The following is a 16855-nucleotide window of genomic DNA, read 5'->3' on the forward strand; positions in this document are numbered from 1 at the left end:
TGATTATTTTTTACCGCTCACAGTTTATAAAATTTAAAATAAAACAAAACCTTTTATTCAAATTGGAAATATGTCAAATATTTATAAATAATATTTACATAAGGGATCATATACATATTTATTTTTTTGTCAAAAAATTTTAAATTTAGAAATTATCTCAAAATCCTTTTACTTCATACTGCTTAAGTAATTATTTATTTATTTATTAAACATTTCGAATTTTTTATGTGAATGAATTTTTGTCGATATATTATTTTAATTGATTTAAAAGTTACGTTTAATCGAATAATTATTTAGTGTAACAAAAAAGCAATGAATTTATTTGACATGCGTTTGTATTTTCAAGCCAGAAATAGCTCAATAATTTTGATTAAAATAGAGAGTATTTCAAATATTTTTCTCTTCAATTCCCTTTTTTATTTAAAATAAATATTTAAATGTGCATGGTGTGTCATACGCACACTCACAAACTGAAATTCTGGGTAAATAACATACTATAAAATGCCATGAAATCACTAACATTAATGTAGTATTATGTTAAAATTAATCATGTCTTGAAAATTTATCTATTCGCATTGCCAATATACTTGATGGATAATTTTTGGGTAAGTGGTTCTGCCTCATAAAAAGTCAATTCTCACTTCTTAAAAGGTAAGATGTGTTTTAAACAATCACATCGGCTACTTGCAAAAAGGAATACCGATTAATATTGTTGAAAAACGCTGTCTTATGAATTTTTATATTCAATCGCGAAAATGTGATATTAGAGTAAATGCGACATACGTTTTGAAAAAAAAAATATTTTTAAGTATATTGAATAAATTTCTAAAATGCAGAAACTCAATTCGAAACAAAATTCAAACAAATTTCAAACTATACTCCAGCCCTAAATCTAAAAAAAAGAATACCGTTCGTGTTAATTTTTTTTTTTCAAAAAAGTAGCAGAGTATCGAAATATTTTCTAAATTTTACTAGATTTTCTCATTTGATTTGTATAGCTTTTTGCAGATCAAACAAAAAAAATTGTTTATTGATTGTTACACTATTAAATGGCAAATAATATTTTCACAGTGTAATTCGATTCACAGTGTAATATTTAATTCCTTGATTTTATGTTTTCCTTTATTTCATGTTCCAGAAGATTCTGGACCTTTCTTTAGTTTACCAGACAAGTGTTCTGGACTTTTCTTACTGTCTCCAGAAAAGTATTCTGGAACTTTCCCTGCTAGTATAAACGCAGAAGATCTGTCAGTCTCTGAGTTCAGAGTTGAGTTAATAAATTGGTTTAGTTCTACTTCTTCTGTGTGTGTGTGTGTGTGTGTGTGTGTGTGTGTGTGTGTGTGTGTGTGTGTGTGTGTGTGTGTGTGTGTGTCATTGAGTTCCATACTAAAGTACCTACTTGACAGTATATTAAAAAAAATTTAGATAAGCAGCCTGATGTATGCCGTAAACTTGTCAACCTAAAGACTAACTTTATACAATTAGCCATTAAAAAATATCAAGCTTAACTAATGAAAACAGAGTAGTTGGATGTTAAATAAATGTCTTTAGAAATTAGAAAACATAAGATTTACGTCAATTAGAAAGTCAATTTAAAAAAATAGTGGAATGCAAGATTTCTTAAATTTCCAAAAACTCGCATATTAATGTATTACAAAGTATTTTTTTTATTTTAATCATTTTCTACCTATTTAATTTTAATTCTTAATTTCTTATTAGAAATAAACGACAACTCAAAAAAGCAGTGACTTAAATAAAATTTGAAATCTGATTTTGTGTTTACAATTGTAGTTCTTTGTGAAATATTTGTTCCCATAGGCTGGAGAAAAAGAATGAAAAATACACATTGGGTTTGCTGGCACTTGTGTATTAATTGCAACCCAGCAATTAATCTTCAAAGATCGCTCTCTGATAGGCACTTTAGTGATTATTGTTCAACAATGATATGCAGTTAATAATATATACATTTATTAGAGAGTATGCGAGAAAGTTTCAAGGAGACCACTTCTCCTAGTTTAACTTGAAAAATATCATGAAGTGGCTAAAAATTAAGGAAATACTCGGGGCGCCATTTGCATTTGTTATAACACTGATGCCTAATAGAGGCAAAAAATAATATGTCTTTGACGCCACTGTGTACAAAATATGTTTGTAAACTTTTTATAACTTAGGATATGTGATAAAGTCAAAAAAATGGTAAGGTAATCTTAGTCTTAGTATTCCTCGTTTTTAATAATTTAAATTTACAAATTTCTATTTAAGGCATCTGCATTATAACAATATTATTTTAATAAAAAGAGATTCCATAAGAAATGTGTATGATAATATAAATTTCAATGGACTGCAATATGAATTTCTTAACTTTATTTAACAAATATATATATTTTCTTTAAGTGAATTTTTCTGTAGAGTGCACTGGTATAATGAGACTTTGCAAAGAATATTTTCCGGACTTTAAAAATATGGTCCATTTCATTTAGTAGAATTTATTTTTTTCTCTACTGAAAATGAAAGAAGAAAACCCTTTCATTGAACTTCGTGACAACCAAAACATCCATTCATTTGAAATTCTAATCCACAACTGGAATGTAAAAGAGATCCGTTTGAGTCAGAACCTACTTAATGGACATCGAAACGTTCGCTTATCTAAATAATATCAAGGACTACCCCTGTCTTCAGGGGGAATATCGACTAATAGCTTGAAATTTAAACTTGCATTAACGGTTAAAAAGCAAAAAGATTCCGATATCCGCAAATCGATTTTTTGCCTTTTTCGCTTTGCTTTAAGTGACGGCGACCTAAGTAACCCCGAAGGCCTTGAATGCTCTTGGTCCAACCCATTCCTTTCTTTTTCGATTTCCACTGATATATTTTAAGGATCTTCTCAAAGGAAGAGGTCCTCTCTCTAAAACAGTTAATAGACCGAGGGCTTTTCCGATGTTTTACTTCTACAAGCCTCCAGGTTCTTTGCTTTAAAGGAAAAAAAATCGATAAAGATGATCTCTTGCCATGTTTGACAGCCAACTATGAAAAGGAGAAGTAAGTTCGATGCCAGTAGACAAACTTCTGCCTTTGAAAGGGCCGCCATGAAGAGTTTATTTGTGGGAATTGGTGACGTTGAAGTAAAAGAAAGGGCTTTCCTTTTCATTGAATTGGCTAACTTCATAAAAGGACATGAAATAAATCGTTCACTGGATGGCTGAATATCCGTTTTGTTGGCAGATTGTTTAATTTATTAAATGAAAAGAACTTTTTGTCGCCATGTTTATAGGACTATTAGTGTAAAAAAGTCAAAGAAATGACATTGAAAGAGCTTTTTAGTTTTCGCTCGTCATTTTTCATTTCATTAGTGGCTATTTTTCTTTTCAAGATTATATTTACTACGCTATTAAGAGAAAAAAAAATGAGCGAACTGTTTATTTTTGCGTTAGCCATTTTGAATTGGTGGATCTTTATTTCTTGAATAAAATGGGGTAAAAGAATTTTTTCTTATCGTGCGTTTTGGACTATCAGAGAGGTAAAAATGGAAGGAGAGAAATTAAAAGAACCGCCAATTTTTTTATTAGTCCTTTTGTAACAGCAAGTTCTTACTTTTTGAATGAAAGCAAGTAAAGTTGTTTCGAATAACAAAATTAATAATGCATTTTTAGCTATTAGAGAAGAAAAAATAAAGATTTATTTAATTTCGTATTAGTCATTTTGAATTAATGGATGTTTATTTCTTGAATAAAGTAGGGGAAAGGAATTTCTCGTGTTGTGCTTATTGGGTTATCATTGAGGTAAAAATGGAAGAACAGATGTTAATAGATCTGCTAAATTTTTTATTAGTTCTTTTTATGATAGTAAATTCTTACTTTTTGAATAAGAGAGATTAAACTTATTTGAAATAATAAATTTAGCAATATATTTTTAGTTGGGGTGGAAGAGAATTGTTATTTTCAAGATGCATATAGAATGCCATTTTATTGATTTGAGCGATTCATTTTTCCACGTTCTTTCATTTATATATTTTATAGCGGATTACGACATGTTTCATGAGAGAAAATAAATTAAAACGATGATGATTAACTGTGCGGATTTTAAACTTTCTATTATTTATATAAATGCTCAAAAATATTTTTAAAATTATTTCCTGCATGTGAAAAAAACCCTAAAACATAGAAATTAAAAGAACCAATCCATATCTTCTTAACTGCGAGAAATTGTTTCGATTCACCATCAATAAATAAATACGAATAACTTTAAACATTTTCGAGTATCGAAAACTTTCTTCTAAATCCAAATGGATTCTTTAAAAAAAAAAACGAATTTTCAAAGATGTCATTTATTAAATGTAGATTAATGAAGGATGTTGGTTTGAAGCCTGAATTCTTTTCAACCGGTTATTCTTTATCTACTGTAATCAAGTTAAAAATATTGATGTTAAAATTCCGTCCGGTGAATGCATATCGAAAAGTGCTACAAATTCGATAACGGATAGAGACACTTGATAAAGAGAAAACTCAAAACGTGTGCAAAGCACAAACACAAAATTCACCGCATTTACACAAATTAACAACATACAAGCAAGCAGTAAACTGTTAATAAAATAAAAGCAGCGCGCAATAGTACTCTAATTATAGCTATAAAAATCGCTTCGCGATCACATTCCCATGAGAGAACTTATTCTTCTGCTTTAAATAGGTTTTCTGACAGAACTTCGAAGAATCTAGAAAGATCTCGGAACTCGGCCCTTAAAAGAGATACCCCAAAGTTCTAGTATTTTTCCCTCGATTCTTCAATTTTGTCTTAAAAGTTTCCAGTTTCTTTAACTAACTATAAACTAGAGAACAATATCGAAATTATGCATGCCATAGTATATGTCAAACATGTTTCCTCTGTACTGGCATTTGACCAGTCCTGGTGTCTACATAACTGTAGTCGTGCAAAACTTTCCAGATGACTGTCAAAAAAGGAAGACCTCTTTTATCCCAAACTATTACTTATTTGCTATTATATTGTATAGAATAATACTAAATAATTGGGATATTAAGAGTGGTGAAAGAATTAGAAATTATTACCTCGGAAAAGGAATCATGAAAGTTATTATTTTTACGAATTTCTTTTAATGCGATGAATATAGTTATTTTCAAACATTTTTCGCAAACTAGACATAAATACTAAAAAAAAAAAAAAAAAAAAAAAAATCTTTTTTGTGAGAGGATAAATAAGAAAAAATATTTCTGCACACTTATCAATAAAATTTGAATTTCACATTGTAAAGTATTTTTAAAGTTACCAAGTAAAAGTGCACGTTTAACTCTTAATTGGTTGACTTAGTGCACAAATTACGCCAATGGACTTTTCTTTCTCTGAATTTCATGCAAATCACTGATTCTCCTATCTGTCCTTATAAGATCATCATTCAAATGCAATTTATTTAATTTCACTTCCAAAAACCACTTGGGGGGCATTGTACGTTTACAGACGCATATTGCGAGGAACAATCTGAAAAAATTTTATGCTTTAAAATATTTTCAATTTTTATATGTATTACTTTTAACATTTACTTCAAAAATCTTTATTTTCTCATTTATAAAATATAGAGGAAGTATTGTAATCGTAAAAAAAAAAAACGATGAATTCAAAGTTTTGACGAATCTTTACTTTTCATATCTGCCTGAGTCCGAAAAATACATTCTTGGCATTACCTGTCCATATGTGAATACGATAATTCAGAAAAGTTTTGACCTTGATAAATGAAATTTGATATATGATCTTTACACTAAATTAATAAATGTAATCTATCAAATTTTGAGCGAGAATTTGATAGATTAACCAGAATAATCTATCAAATTCTGGGCTAACCAAATTCATGTTTATACGATAACTACAAGACGAAGTGAGATAAATGGGCTGAGTTCGATACATAGATTTAACATATAATGAAACCTATAAAGTTTGGAACCAAATCCATCCTGCATTTTATTATTTGTTGGTTTGTATTTTTCCAAGAATGTAAATTCATTGACTTATTTATATGTAATTTGATATGTAATAATTTTGAGAACACAATTGTAGCTTTATTTTGTTTAAATCGATTAAAAAAACACAACTAAAACAAAAATTCGATTTTCTTGCACTATTAACAGCACGCCAGAGATTGATTGCAAAAAATCACACGATAGATACAATAAAAAGGATAAAATCACACCAATGATCAACCTTTCTCAACTAATATTCGCCAGTGTCATACAAGGAATTCGTGGCCTATCCCAAAGTCCAGATTTTTATGCGGGGTATTGTGAATGGTACTGTGAACCAGCGGGAATGGTACTGTGAACCATTCTCGCTGGTTCACAGAAGATTTTTCATATATAGATTCATACTTTTTCATTAAATCTTTATGTAGAAAATAACCTATATTGATCATTATGTAACTTTTCAATTTTTGTTAATTTCAATTTTATGATCACTGCAAATAAACTTTCTTCTTTTTCTCTTTTTAGTTTCATTCCTTTCTTCTGTTTTTATAATACAAATCTTGAACAACTTAAAATTCAGGAAAAATTGGAGAATGGAAGCAATGGATTTAAAACCCAATTTAAACGTCGTCCACGATAAAACGCATCCTTATGCTAGCCCCCTCTAATGAAAGTTTAAGAGTCCACTGAATTCAAGTAAGTACATATATTCTACTTCTATCAATTCCAGTTTTTTAAAAAAAAATATTTTTAGAATTATGGGTTGGAGGCATTGCGAAAAAACGCAATTACTTTGTTGTGCTAATTTATCATTTTTGTAATAAAAAAATAGCATTTACTAGGAATTGCCAGTTATAGAAAGAATCAACCAAACAGTTCATATCTCAAATTAAAAAGAATGACTTAACACTAGAATGTCCAGGATTTCAATTATCCCTAAATGTCCGCCTGTTTCGTTTGGATACCGCGATATAAAATAATTGTAATAATTAAATAATTGCTGGATTACTGTTCAGTAGGTTTAGTTTTAAGACTTTTTAATATTATTTCGTGTAATAATCATATATTATGACCCTTTGTATCATAAAAAAGAACTGTAACAAAACAAATTCAGGTTCTTCGCAGTCACTTTCACGCAATCTTATGTCTTTATCGGAATCTAAATTAGAACAAGACAGCTTACCGCCATCCGATTCATTCTCACAAAGCTCTCGCAACAAATTAGCAATATCATCAGGCCTTAGACCCTTTCTACGAGCCATTGTTTCAGTGCGTTTGCTTTGCACTAGGTTCGAAAATCGAATGAAATTTTTTTAAGAGCAGATAAGCAGATGCTTTATAACGAAATACTTAGACACAACAATTTTAGAATAAGTTATTCATTTCCGCTGTGGATCCTACATTCAAGGCCAAACAAATGCATGATAGTACTTGGGAAAGTTTGTTTTACTAAGTCAACTATCGTTTGTTGAACGATAGCTATTTGTAATGATAAATTGCCTTAGTGTCGAAACAACAGCAGCGGACGTTCTAGGTACATTCAGTTGTAAAATCTCTCCTAATTAACCTAGAGCCACATATTTTTTTCTGTAAAATCACCATGAAAAATGATTAACAGCCACGAAAAACTTTCAAATGCCCTGCTAAAATGTGGAAAGTAGAACTAACTAAACAGGCTCCGATGTCCAGTCGGCACCGACAGACATTCTATTGTTAAAAGTATTACTGAATGAATCAGATATTATGGTAGTATTGGTGCAGAGACAAATATTTTTGAACTATCGTTGATTTTAGGCAAAAAGAATTCGTTTTCAGAATAAATTTTACATGTAACATATTAAATAGAGCTTATGTGAAATATTTCGCAATAATAAAAGTATTGTTTTTACTTCTGGTTGTTTGGCTATATTTTATTTTCAAGAATAGTTTATTGTTTGGTGAGGGTTTTTTTTTTTTTTTTTTTTTTTTTTGCATTATCAGAAAATATATTTTTTAGTTTATAAATAAACTCTCTAGACATTTTATAAAAGTTGAATAAACATTTATTTGATAAGGACATTGTCAAATTCTTTAATAATAAAGAATTATGAGGTCATTTTTTTTTCGTGATGTGTTTGCATTCTTTTTAATTCTAGAAAAGAAAGTGAAAGCCATTTTTCCTCTATACAATGTTTAATTACGTTATAATGGCATCGCGTTTGGACGCAGCACGAAGTGTTTTTTCTGATGGACCTCAAAATTTTAAGCTATCATTTCTTGCCCGATGAATGAAGAAACAAATAAAAGTATGCCTCTCATCAAAGTTCCGATCCACATCAGCGGAAAGACTACTGGACAACGACGTTCAGTTCAACTGTATCCGTCTTGTAAACAAACATATTGAATATTAACCCTTTAAAGGGCCATTTTTTCTAGTCATATTATGTTAAAATATTTTTAGACTTGAAATTAGAATAAGAAAAGGGATTCATTTAGCTTATAAGATAAATTTAATTTGATTCATTAATTAATTTGGTTCATTAATAACTAAGTATCAAATCAACATACATCATTTTGTGTAATAGAAAGAACTGAAGCATCAAAGTTTCTGTCTTTCTAAAAAAATTTGTCAGAACTTATGCCAAGCTACATAAATTCGTACAAAGATTGATAAATTTGGTGGGAAGCATACTTCCCAAGGCCCTAGAAAGGGTTATGTGAAATCGGATTTTCGAATCGAAATCTAGTTAGAAATACTATATGTATTTCTAGTAGATTTCGATTAAGCGAATGACCCGAAGCGAAGACATTTAATATCTTAGAGCAATAAATAAGAATAGATGAAACATTTTAATTTTCTTTAATGTCATGATGAATCACTCATTGTTTCTGGACAAAGAAAAAACTCAAAATTTTTTGAGGCAGACATTGAAACGAAATACATTTGTTGCATAAAAAATAATCTCAAGCGCACACTTCCAACGTTGCTATCATTCTAGGTACTATCATTCTTCCGTATTTAATATTTAAATCTCTAAAGTCACCTTTGTTCATTATTTGTAATTTTGAGACTCACTACTTGTATTAAAATGCTTCATTACTCACCAAAAGAGCTTCCTGGCACCCAAAGTTCTCGACAGATCCACGCTTATCCATGTAATATGCCAGTCCAATTTTCCAATCAAGCATAGAATCCATCAACCGGACCTCAATCTCAACTCCGGTATGTGTTTGAAAGGCGTTAATATTCAATATCCCACTCTATTAATAGCTGTGACATGCAGATGTATGGAAATTAAACGCCGAGGAATTCAGTTATGAATCATATAAACACATTCTGAACCAGGGAGCATCTTTCATAACTAATCTTTCGTCACTGCAGCGTCGGTTTAGGAGCTCCGGTTATTTAGTAATTCAGGAATGAGGTATTCATGCGGATTGCGAAAATGTGAATCCGCGATCCGATGGTGCCGAAAGCTGTGAACATCATCGTGTTTATCATATCCTCGTAATATCCTAACTTGGGTATCAGCATCAGTTATGTCACCTTTCACTAATCGGAGCCGTTTTCACAACTCTGTTTCAAATGCATTTAATAGACCTTAATTTATTATTAAGAACTCCCCAATGTATCTTTTAAATGGAAATGGAAATCAAGATCGATAATCCATAATTTGAGATATCCTGGAATTTTGAAAGTAAACTTGAAATTTTATCTTCAAATAAAAGAAATAGATAATTGTTTTTTAAAACAATTAATTTTAAATTCAAAAGAAAATTTAGGTTATTGAGAAGGAAAAAATGTATGTATTAAAAATTTAGAACAAACTCGAGCCTCTCCATTACAGCAGTTAGGTTTGATTAGTTTACTTTAATTTTAAATTTGCTCTTAAATACATATTAGCAATAAAGTATTTAAAAATGTATTTAATATCGTCGCAAAACATGTGGCTATAATTTTATCAACAAAGGCAATAAGAAATTTTGTTGTAGAATATATATTAAATATTTTTTAAATATAAGATTAGAGAAAAAAATTAAATGGAAATAAAAATATTATCATTGAAAAGTTTGACTCTTGAATTCTAAAGTGGTTAAAAATGGTTCCTGTACTATAATGTGTATTTAAAGTAATAGAAGAAAAAGTGAGTGACTTCTTAGTGATCGTCTATTATCCAAGAAATAAGTACTTTCCAAATTTGGTCGATCATAATTTAATAATTTGACCTGTAGAGCGCTTTGAAGGATTTTTTTTTATAAAAATTAGCAAGCGAATAATAAAACCATTATATTAAAAAAATGCAAAACAAAAATAAATAAGAAAGGTTTATTAAATTAATCCTTTCAATTGACATATAAGCAAGTAATAATTTAATAATAATTATAGTACAATAATTATAATTTTATAATTTATAATATTACAAATTATAAATATGTATAAATATTTCTTAAATTTTTAAAAATAATTTTATAATTTTCTTAATTTTTTTTAAAAAAATCGTATAAAACTGAGCACTTGCATTTTTATTATAAAAACTAAAATTATACATTCATGATAAAAAATTTTAAAAATTAAAGTTTATAACAGAATTAAAAATCAAAAATAATATAAACTTGTTTTACAGGCAGTAGTTTTTAGAAAAGAAATATGCTTAATGTTGGCTCCAATAAGTCAGCGGAACGCTCCGCCTACTAATTTTGTAGCGCCACCAAGTGGTGAAATGATATAACTTTTTAGTGTGGGTTGAGTGTGTTGAGAATAAAGCAATGGAGATACAATCCAAGAGTTTGTGTTTCATTTATATGTGATTGAGTTTTCTAAAAACTGAGCTATCGTGGGCCAAAACACTTAACTAAAAAATAATGGTGAAAGTACATCCGACTTAAATCTGTTTCTTTTCTAAATTTTGAACATAAAACGAAATATTTACAACATCAGAATACCATCATTATGCAATAAGTATTTAAAAAATAAAAATGTACTTACTGCTTCAGTGTGGACGGGGTGAGTTGCGAACAAAAGGCCTGCTACAAAGGCTGTGGAACTCGGTACGAACATATTGCAAATCCTAAACAAACAAACAAACAAACTCATGGGAAAATATTCTCTGTAGATGAATAAAAATTTCCCAGAACTTCTTAAACAGAAATCCAAGGAAATCATAAAATATTTTTACATGAAATACATTTTTCAATTGAAAATTTTTCTAGCCACTCACCTCATATACAAGGATGAGACAATAGCGTGCATGATGACATTCGTCAAATGATAACCGTAAGGCTGCAATTTATGAAAGTAGTAATTGATTCGATAGGTAAGGACGCACAAGGGACGGTAGGATTTGTGACTTTGTTCCTGGAAGAGTAAAGAAATTATTAAACTTATAATAATTGATATTTTATGCATGAATTTATGATAAAATTATAGAATTTTTATTATATCACATAAAAAGGACATTTAACTATTGTTTTGTCTCTAATTATTTTATGCATTATAGAGGTAATCTGAGGGATAGCTATAAGATAAATTGATCTTTACCTTTTATTAAGACAGGGTGAACTTAGTTATATCCATTTCAAGCGCATACCAAGTTCATTTTGGGTCAAACTTCAGATTTCTAATTATGGTCTGATGACTTGGTCGACACTTGAACCAATACCGATCGAATGTATTTTCCCATGCTCGTATTTTCAACACCACACTAACAATAAGATATTTAACTTAGACAATGCCATGCAATTTAATGATGGATTTAAGTATTTTGTAGTCCTAGAGGGTTCTAGGCACTCTTCCTTTAGTGAAGTAGCCAATTTGATTTCATATTCCAGCGCAATTTTAACAATATATTTTTCTCTTTTATTTAACTATTATGAATTCAGATTGCCTATCCTTTATGACAGCCTAAAATGGTCAATTATTTTGTTGTCTAATGCATCTAGTTTAGTATTTTTTTGTTCAATAATTGTTATTTAAATTGTGTTTTATTAACGAATTGCTACTAATCTGCACTCCTCTAATCTGATATCTGCTGGATTACTGAGAATCAGTGATGAAAAATTTCCATGTAAATGATTTCAAGTAACATTCTTTAAGAATATTTGCTTCTGTTTTATTGATACTAGCTGAATTTCCAATGTTGCTATCAACTGCAACGCCGAACAGTATGCAGTACTCTTTTCAACTTTCTTTCATAGAATTGTTATTATGTCTTCATTATATATCTTCCGTACATTAAAGACCTCTGAAAGTTGAATTTGCTTTTTCAAATAATATTAGTTCACAAAGTACAAAGAAAACAACGTATCTTAAAAATTCTAAATAGTCCAGAAATCCAGAGAAAATTTGAAAATAAATAGTTCGGAAATGAATGTAGAAGGTACTATATAATTCATAATAACAAAATGGACAGAAATTTAGTTTTGTTATTAAATAAGAATGCTTTTTTATTCTTTTTTTTGGGTGTGTACACAAAGTATGAAGAGAATACTATAATAAAAAAAATCAAACTAGGACGAAAATTCACGTTTCAGGTCTCTGAGTTTGAAGAACATATTTTTGCCTTTATGTCTTTCTGTAAACAAGATATCTCAGAAAAAATTCGAGCTGGACGGATGAAATTTGGTATGACATCTTTACACCAAATGTATCGATTTCTGTCAAATTTTGAAAGTAATACACTTAGAAGAAGTCTATCTAACTAGCTGTTCGAATATAATTTAATACGATAACTACAAAACTAAGAGAGTTACATGGATAATACAATATCAAATTTGAAATCAAATACTTCGGTTAATTGATGTCTGTCGGTCTGTACTTTCACAAACATGTGAACACAATAACTACAAAATGCATTAATTTAAATATATGAAATTTGGTAAGGAATTTTTACTATATTTATGGTTCAGCGCCTAAGTATTGATTTCAATCAGTTGAAAAAAATGTGGCTTAAACAGAAATTCGATTTTCAGGTACTATTAATCACATCTGTAAAATTAATTCGCCAAGTATCAGTTATAGATTCAATAAAAATACAAAATTCATGCCAAAGATCAATATTTTGTAAATACTGTAACTTGTAAGGTATTTGCGGCCGTATGTAAAATCCACAGTTTTATGTGGGGTAGATGTAAAACATCTTTATTAGAGGATATGAGAGAAATTTTTGGAAAAGACCACTCTTATTGATTCTTTTATTAATCTTGTCTATATGATGCAATCTATAGTGAATTAATATGAGATATTGATAGCATAGCTTATCATTTATAATCCTAGACATTTTACAATTGTTGTCTGGAGCTATTACATAGGATATCACGGATTAAATGTATTTAATGTCTTCTTTCGTTCAAGAATTCTGCTGTAAGACTAAAAATTACATTTCTTACAATATCACGCTCCATTTTTTTAAAAAAAATTCTCATTTGCATTTTCTACCTTTTTATTCCAAACGCAGTCTCACATAAAATAAATATCCTTCCACAATTTCCAGAACTGCAGAAAGTTTGTTTAATAAGGAAGCTACTTTTCACGTAATTAAACGATAAGCATTCAATCACCCCAAATATCCAAGTCCTAATTATAGTGTGGAAAACTATACGACCAAATATTTCTGATTTCATAACAAATAATCTGAGTTTTATTTGCTTCATTTTATCTTAAAAATAATCTTTCAGTCATCTCCTGTGTGATTTTTAAAATATATTCCACCTTCCATATCACTCTGTGCATTCTCAGGCTTTAATTAGGAAATTTGTTAAAATTGCAGCTTTAAAAAGTAAAAATGCAGTTTAAAAAAAAGAAATTTACACCTTCAGGTGACATTTTATTTGTATTCAAGGAGAGCTGTATTTTCTCATAACTTGCCATAGAAATATCATAATTTACAATTAAGAAAATTGATTTTGGCTATAACAAAGGATACTTAGACATCGTAAGTACATTTTTAATTCAAAGATTTAAGTACATTTTTAAGTAAGTACATTTTTAATTCAAAGATATTCGTATACTATGAATTTGGATTTTGTATTCAATTACATAGTATATTTGACATTTAGAAGATTCATACTTATTTCAATTGTCCTGTTCTTAGTTTCTTTATTCATAAATGTATAGTCATAAAACAAATTTTATTAAAAAATTAAGCATGAATTATTTCCTTTAATATTCTTGTTCTTTAAGAATTCACATTTATAAATATATGTTGTGCATTCTTTTAAGATTTTTGTCCTTTATATCTTGAAGAACCACCCACACTCATAAGTACATGTCGGGCATGAATTATTTCCTTTAATATTCTTGTTCTTTAAGAATTCACATTTATAAATATATGTTGTGCATTCTTTTAAGATTTTTGTCCTTTATATCTTGAAGAACCACCCACACTCATAAGTACATGTCGTGCATGAATTATTTCCTTTACGATTCTTGTCTTTTACATTTTTAAGAATTCATAATAATAAATATATGTCATGAATAAATTATTTCCTTTCAGATTCTTGTCCTTTATATCTTTAAGAATATGCACTTATAAATGCATATAAAATTCAGAAAATATCCATAAATAATTGCTATAGACTTATAATCGAGTTTTGAATTTGGAATTTTCTAAAGCAGGGTCTTATCACCATTCCAAAGCAGTTTTTTTCTAGTTATTCTTCAGAAATTGTCCAAGGTAGCATACTTTTTTTCAAAAAACGATGATAGCAGCCATATCATATCAGTTTTGCATTTGGTAATGCTAGACATTTTGAGATTATTAGAAACAATATCTTCTATTTTTCCCTATTTCCAATAGGCTTCATACTGCATTAAACAGTACCATAATACGGAAATGTGTCCGACTTTGTCGCATGAAATAATTTCATTTTGTGCTTGACTTCATACTACAGAAAACAAAATCGACTGTTGGACAAAATGTATTCAAATTTAGATAAAGACTTCTAATTTTGACGATAAGATTTTGTACTAAAATTCATGCTTCTTCAGTCTTAAATCAACACATTCACATAAAATAGATATATCGGCATGCAATTAATCTATTGTTGAATTTAATTTGAAATTTCATTCAGATTTACAGTATCTTTTATGTAACTGTAATTGTTTTGTGTTTTTTTTTTTTCAACCTTATTAGATCCGGAGAACTAACTTCGAGAACTTATAGTTCAAGTACTCCGCGATCAATCCCTCAAATCGGTAATTTAGTAATAAAAGTAGATACCGAATTTATTTTATGTAGCTTCCATATTTTTGAGTTTTCTTTGGTTCGCACATGAAGGTACTGTAAAATTGATTTTCCATTGACTGATTTCTTTTATTTCTTCCAAAATTAAACAGAAATATTCGGTTTTTGAGTAAATATAGAGGGAGAAGTTCACCTATCTGGTGTATTATATTTTTGTGATATCAAGTCTGTAGGCAGGTCAATAAATATAATTGCAAAACCATATTTTACGAAGTCTAAAAATGTTGAAATTTGTCAAACTGCCGAGGGAATATTTTTTGTCGATATTTTAAATGACGATACAGTACATATTGTTATGCACATGAAGGTTAAAATGTGGTAAAGAATGCTTAGTAATTATATTTCACCAAATATATTCGATGACTTAAGTGTTCTCATATTACAAGCTGAAAACTTTTCATGGTATCCAATGTTTGGCATTGCATGGAGTAGCAAACACTAATCATAGGCATTCTCTCATACGGCTATAATTACAAGATAATTCTTTACCGTTATTCTCATGTTCAAAATATCATGCAAGCCATTATAAAGTGCAGTATTAGTTTAACAAAAGCTTTATCTGACTGAACTAAAGGCGTCTACAGAAATATGCGTGAATAGGAACTCGATTGCGTGCTACTGTAGCGTGAGAGTGTGTTTTCAAAGTATTAGTCAAAGAATATTCTTTTTCGGCTTAATTACCTAAGTGTTATTACGGAAAACTCACACTAATAGGCGTTTGTTGAGGACTTACATTCATGTAAGCACTTGATTTATTGGTAAACTCAGTCGCTACAAATTGCTGAAGATTAGTAGCATAATAGCATAATGATGCTATTTTTGGTTGTTAGTTTTCCTTTGTTCAGTGAAAGGGAAACTCTAAATAAGAACAATTTTTAGAAATGTTTTTAAATTTATAATTTTTAGTTAAGAAAAATCTGAAATTTCTGGCATAAATCTTATTTTAGAGAAGTAGGAAACGAATAGGAAACAATTAAATTTAAGAAATGAAGTAAAAAAAAAATACTGCAATCTAAGCTTGATAATTTGTAACATTTTTTAGCATATTTTATAATGACTTTTCTTATCAAAAAGAATGACTTTCAATCATATTTATGAAATGAATTTAAACTCTCATTCAAAAAAATTACTATACCTTTAACGGAAACTTTTTCGAATAAAATTAAAAATCAATCATCTATTAGAAATAACTAACGTACCTTGAATTTTTTTTATTATGCTTTCCTAAAACATCTTGAGGCATTAATTACTAAAAAATAATGAAGAGCCCGATTTCAATTATTTCAGAATTCTCAAATACTTATAGCACCGATAATGGGCTCTGAATAACCTCCTACTCTTTCATTGATATATACGGTGCCAATCTCCCTAGTTGATTCTTTTGTCCTTCCCAATTTTTAGTTGTATTTAATTTAATGCAATATGAAGCGGACAAATACAAAATGTAATTTAATCAGAATATAATTTTCATGAATTAGGCCGCATCATAATAATTTTCCAAACAAATGAGAATATTGCAGTCTCAATAAACCTGGCCATTTTTAGTAATAAAAAAAATAATTAACTGAAAATTCTCCTGTGAGGTAAGAAATCATCGAAGAAAATTACAAATTTATTTGATAAAAGAACTGAATTAGTAAAAATGTGTGATGCATTATCAGGCCTCAAACT

The 16855-nt window shown here is 29.0% G+C and overlaps 1 protein-coding gene across 2 annotated transcripts in view; it reads right to left on the reverse strand.

Moving 5' to 3' along the window:
* Positions 1-16855, reverse strand: part of LOC129966013 (protein O-mannosyl-transferase Tmtc3-like) — a 189117-nt gene that overhangs the window by 67066 nt on the left and 105196 nt on the right. For both annotated transcript variants that reach the window (XM_056080356.1, XM_056080347.1), the window contains exons 3-4: positions 11162-11298; positions 10930-11011 (exon numbers count right to left, since the gene is read on the reverse strand). In XM_056080356.1, the coding sequence (XP_055936331.1) occupies positions 10930-11011; positions 11162-11298 (219 nt within the window). The remainder of the gene's footprint in view (positions 1-10929; positions 11012-11161; positions 11299-16855) is intronic.

Source organism: Argiope bruennichi, chromosome 1 (genome assembly GCF_947563725.1).
Source record: "Argiope bruennichi chromosome 1, qqArgBrue1.1, whole genome shotgun sequence".
NCBI classification, from domain to species: Eukaryota; Metazoa; Arthropoda; class Arachnida; order Araneae; family Araneidae; genus Argiope; species Argiope bruennichi.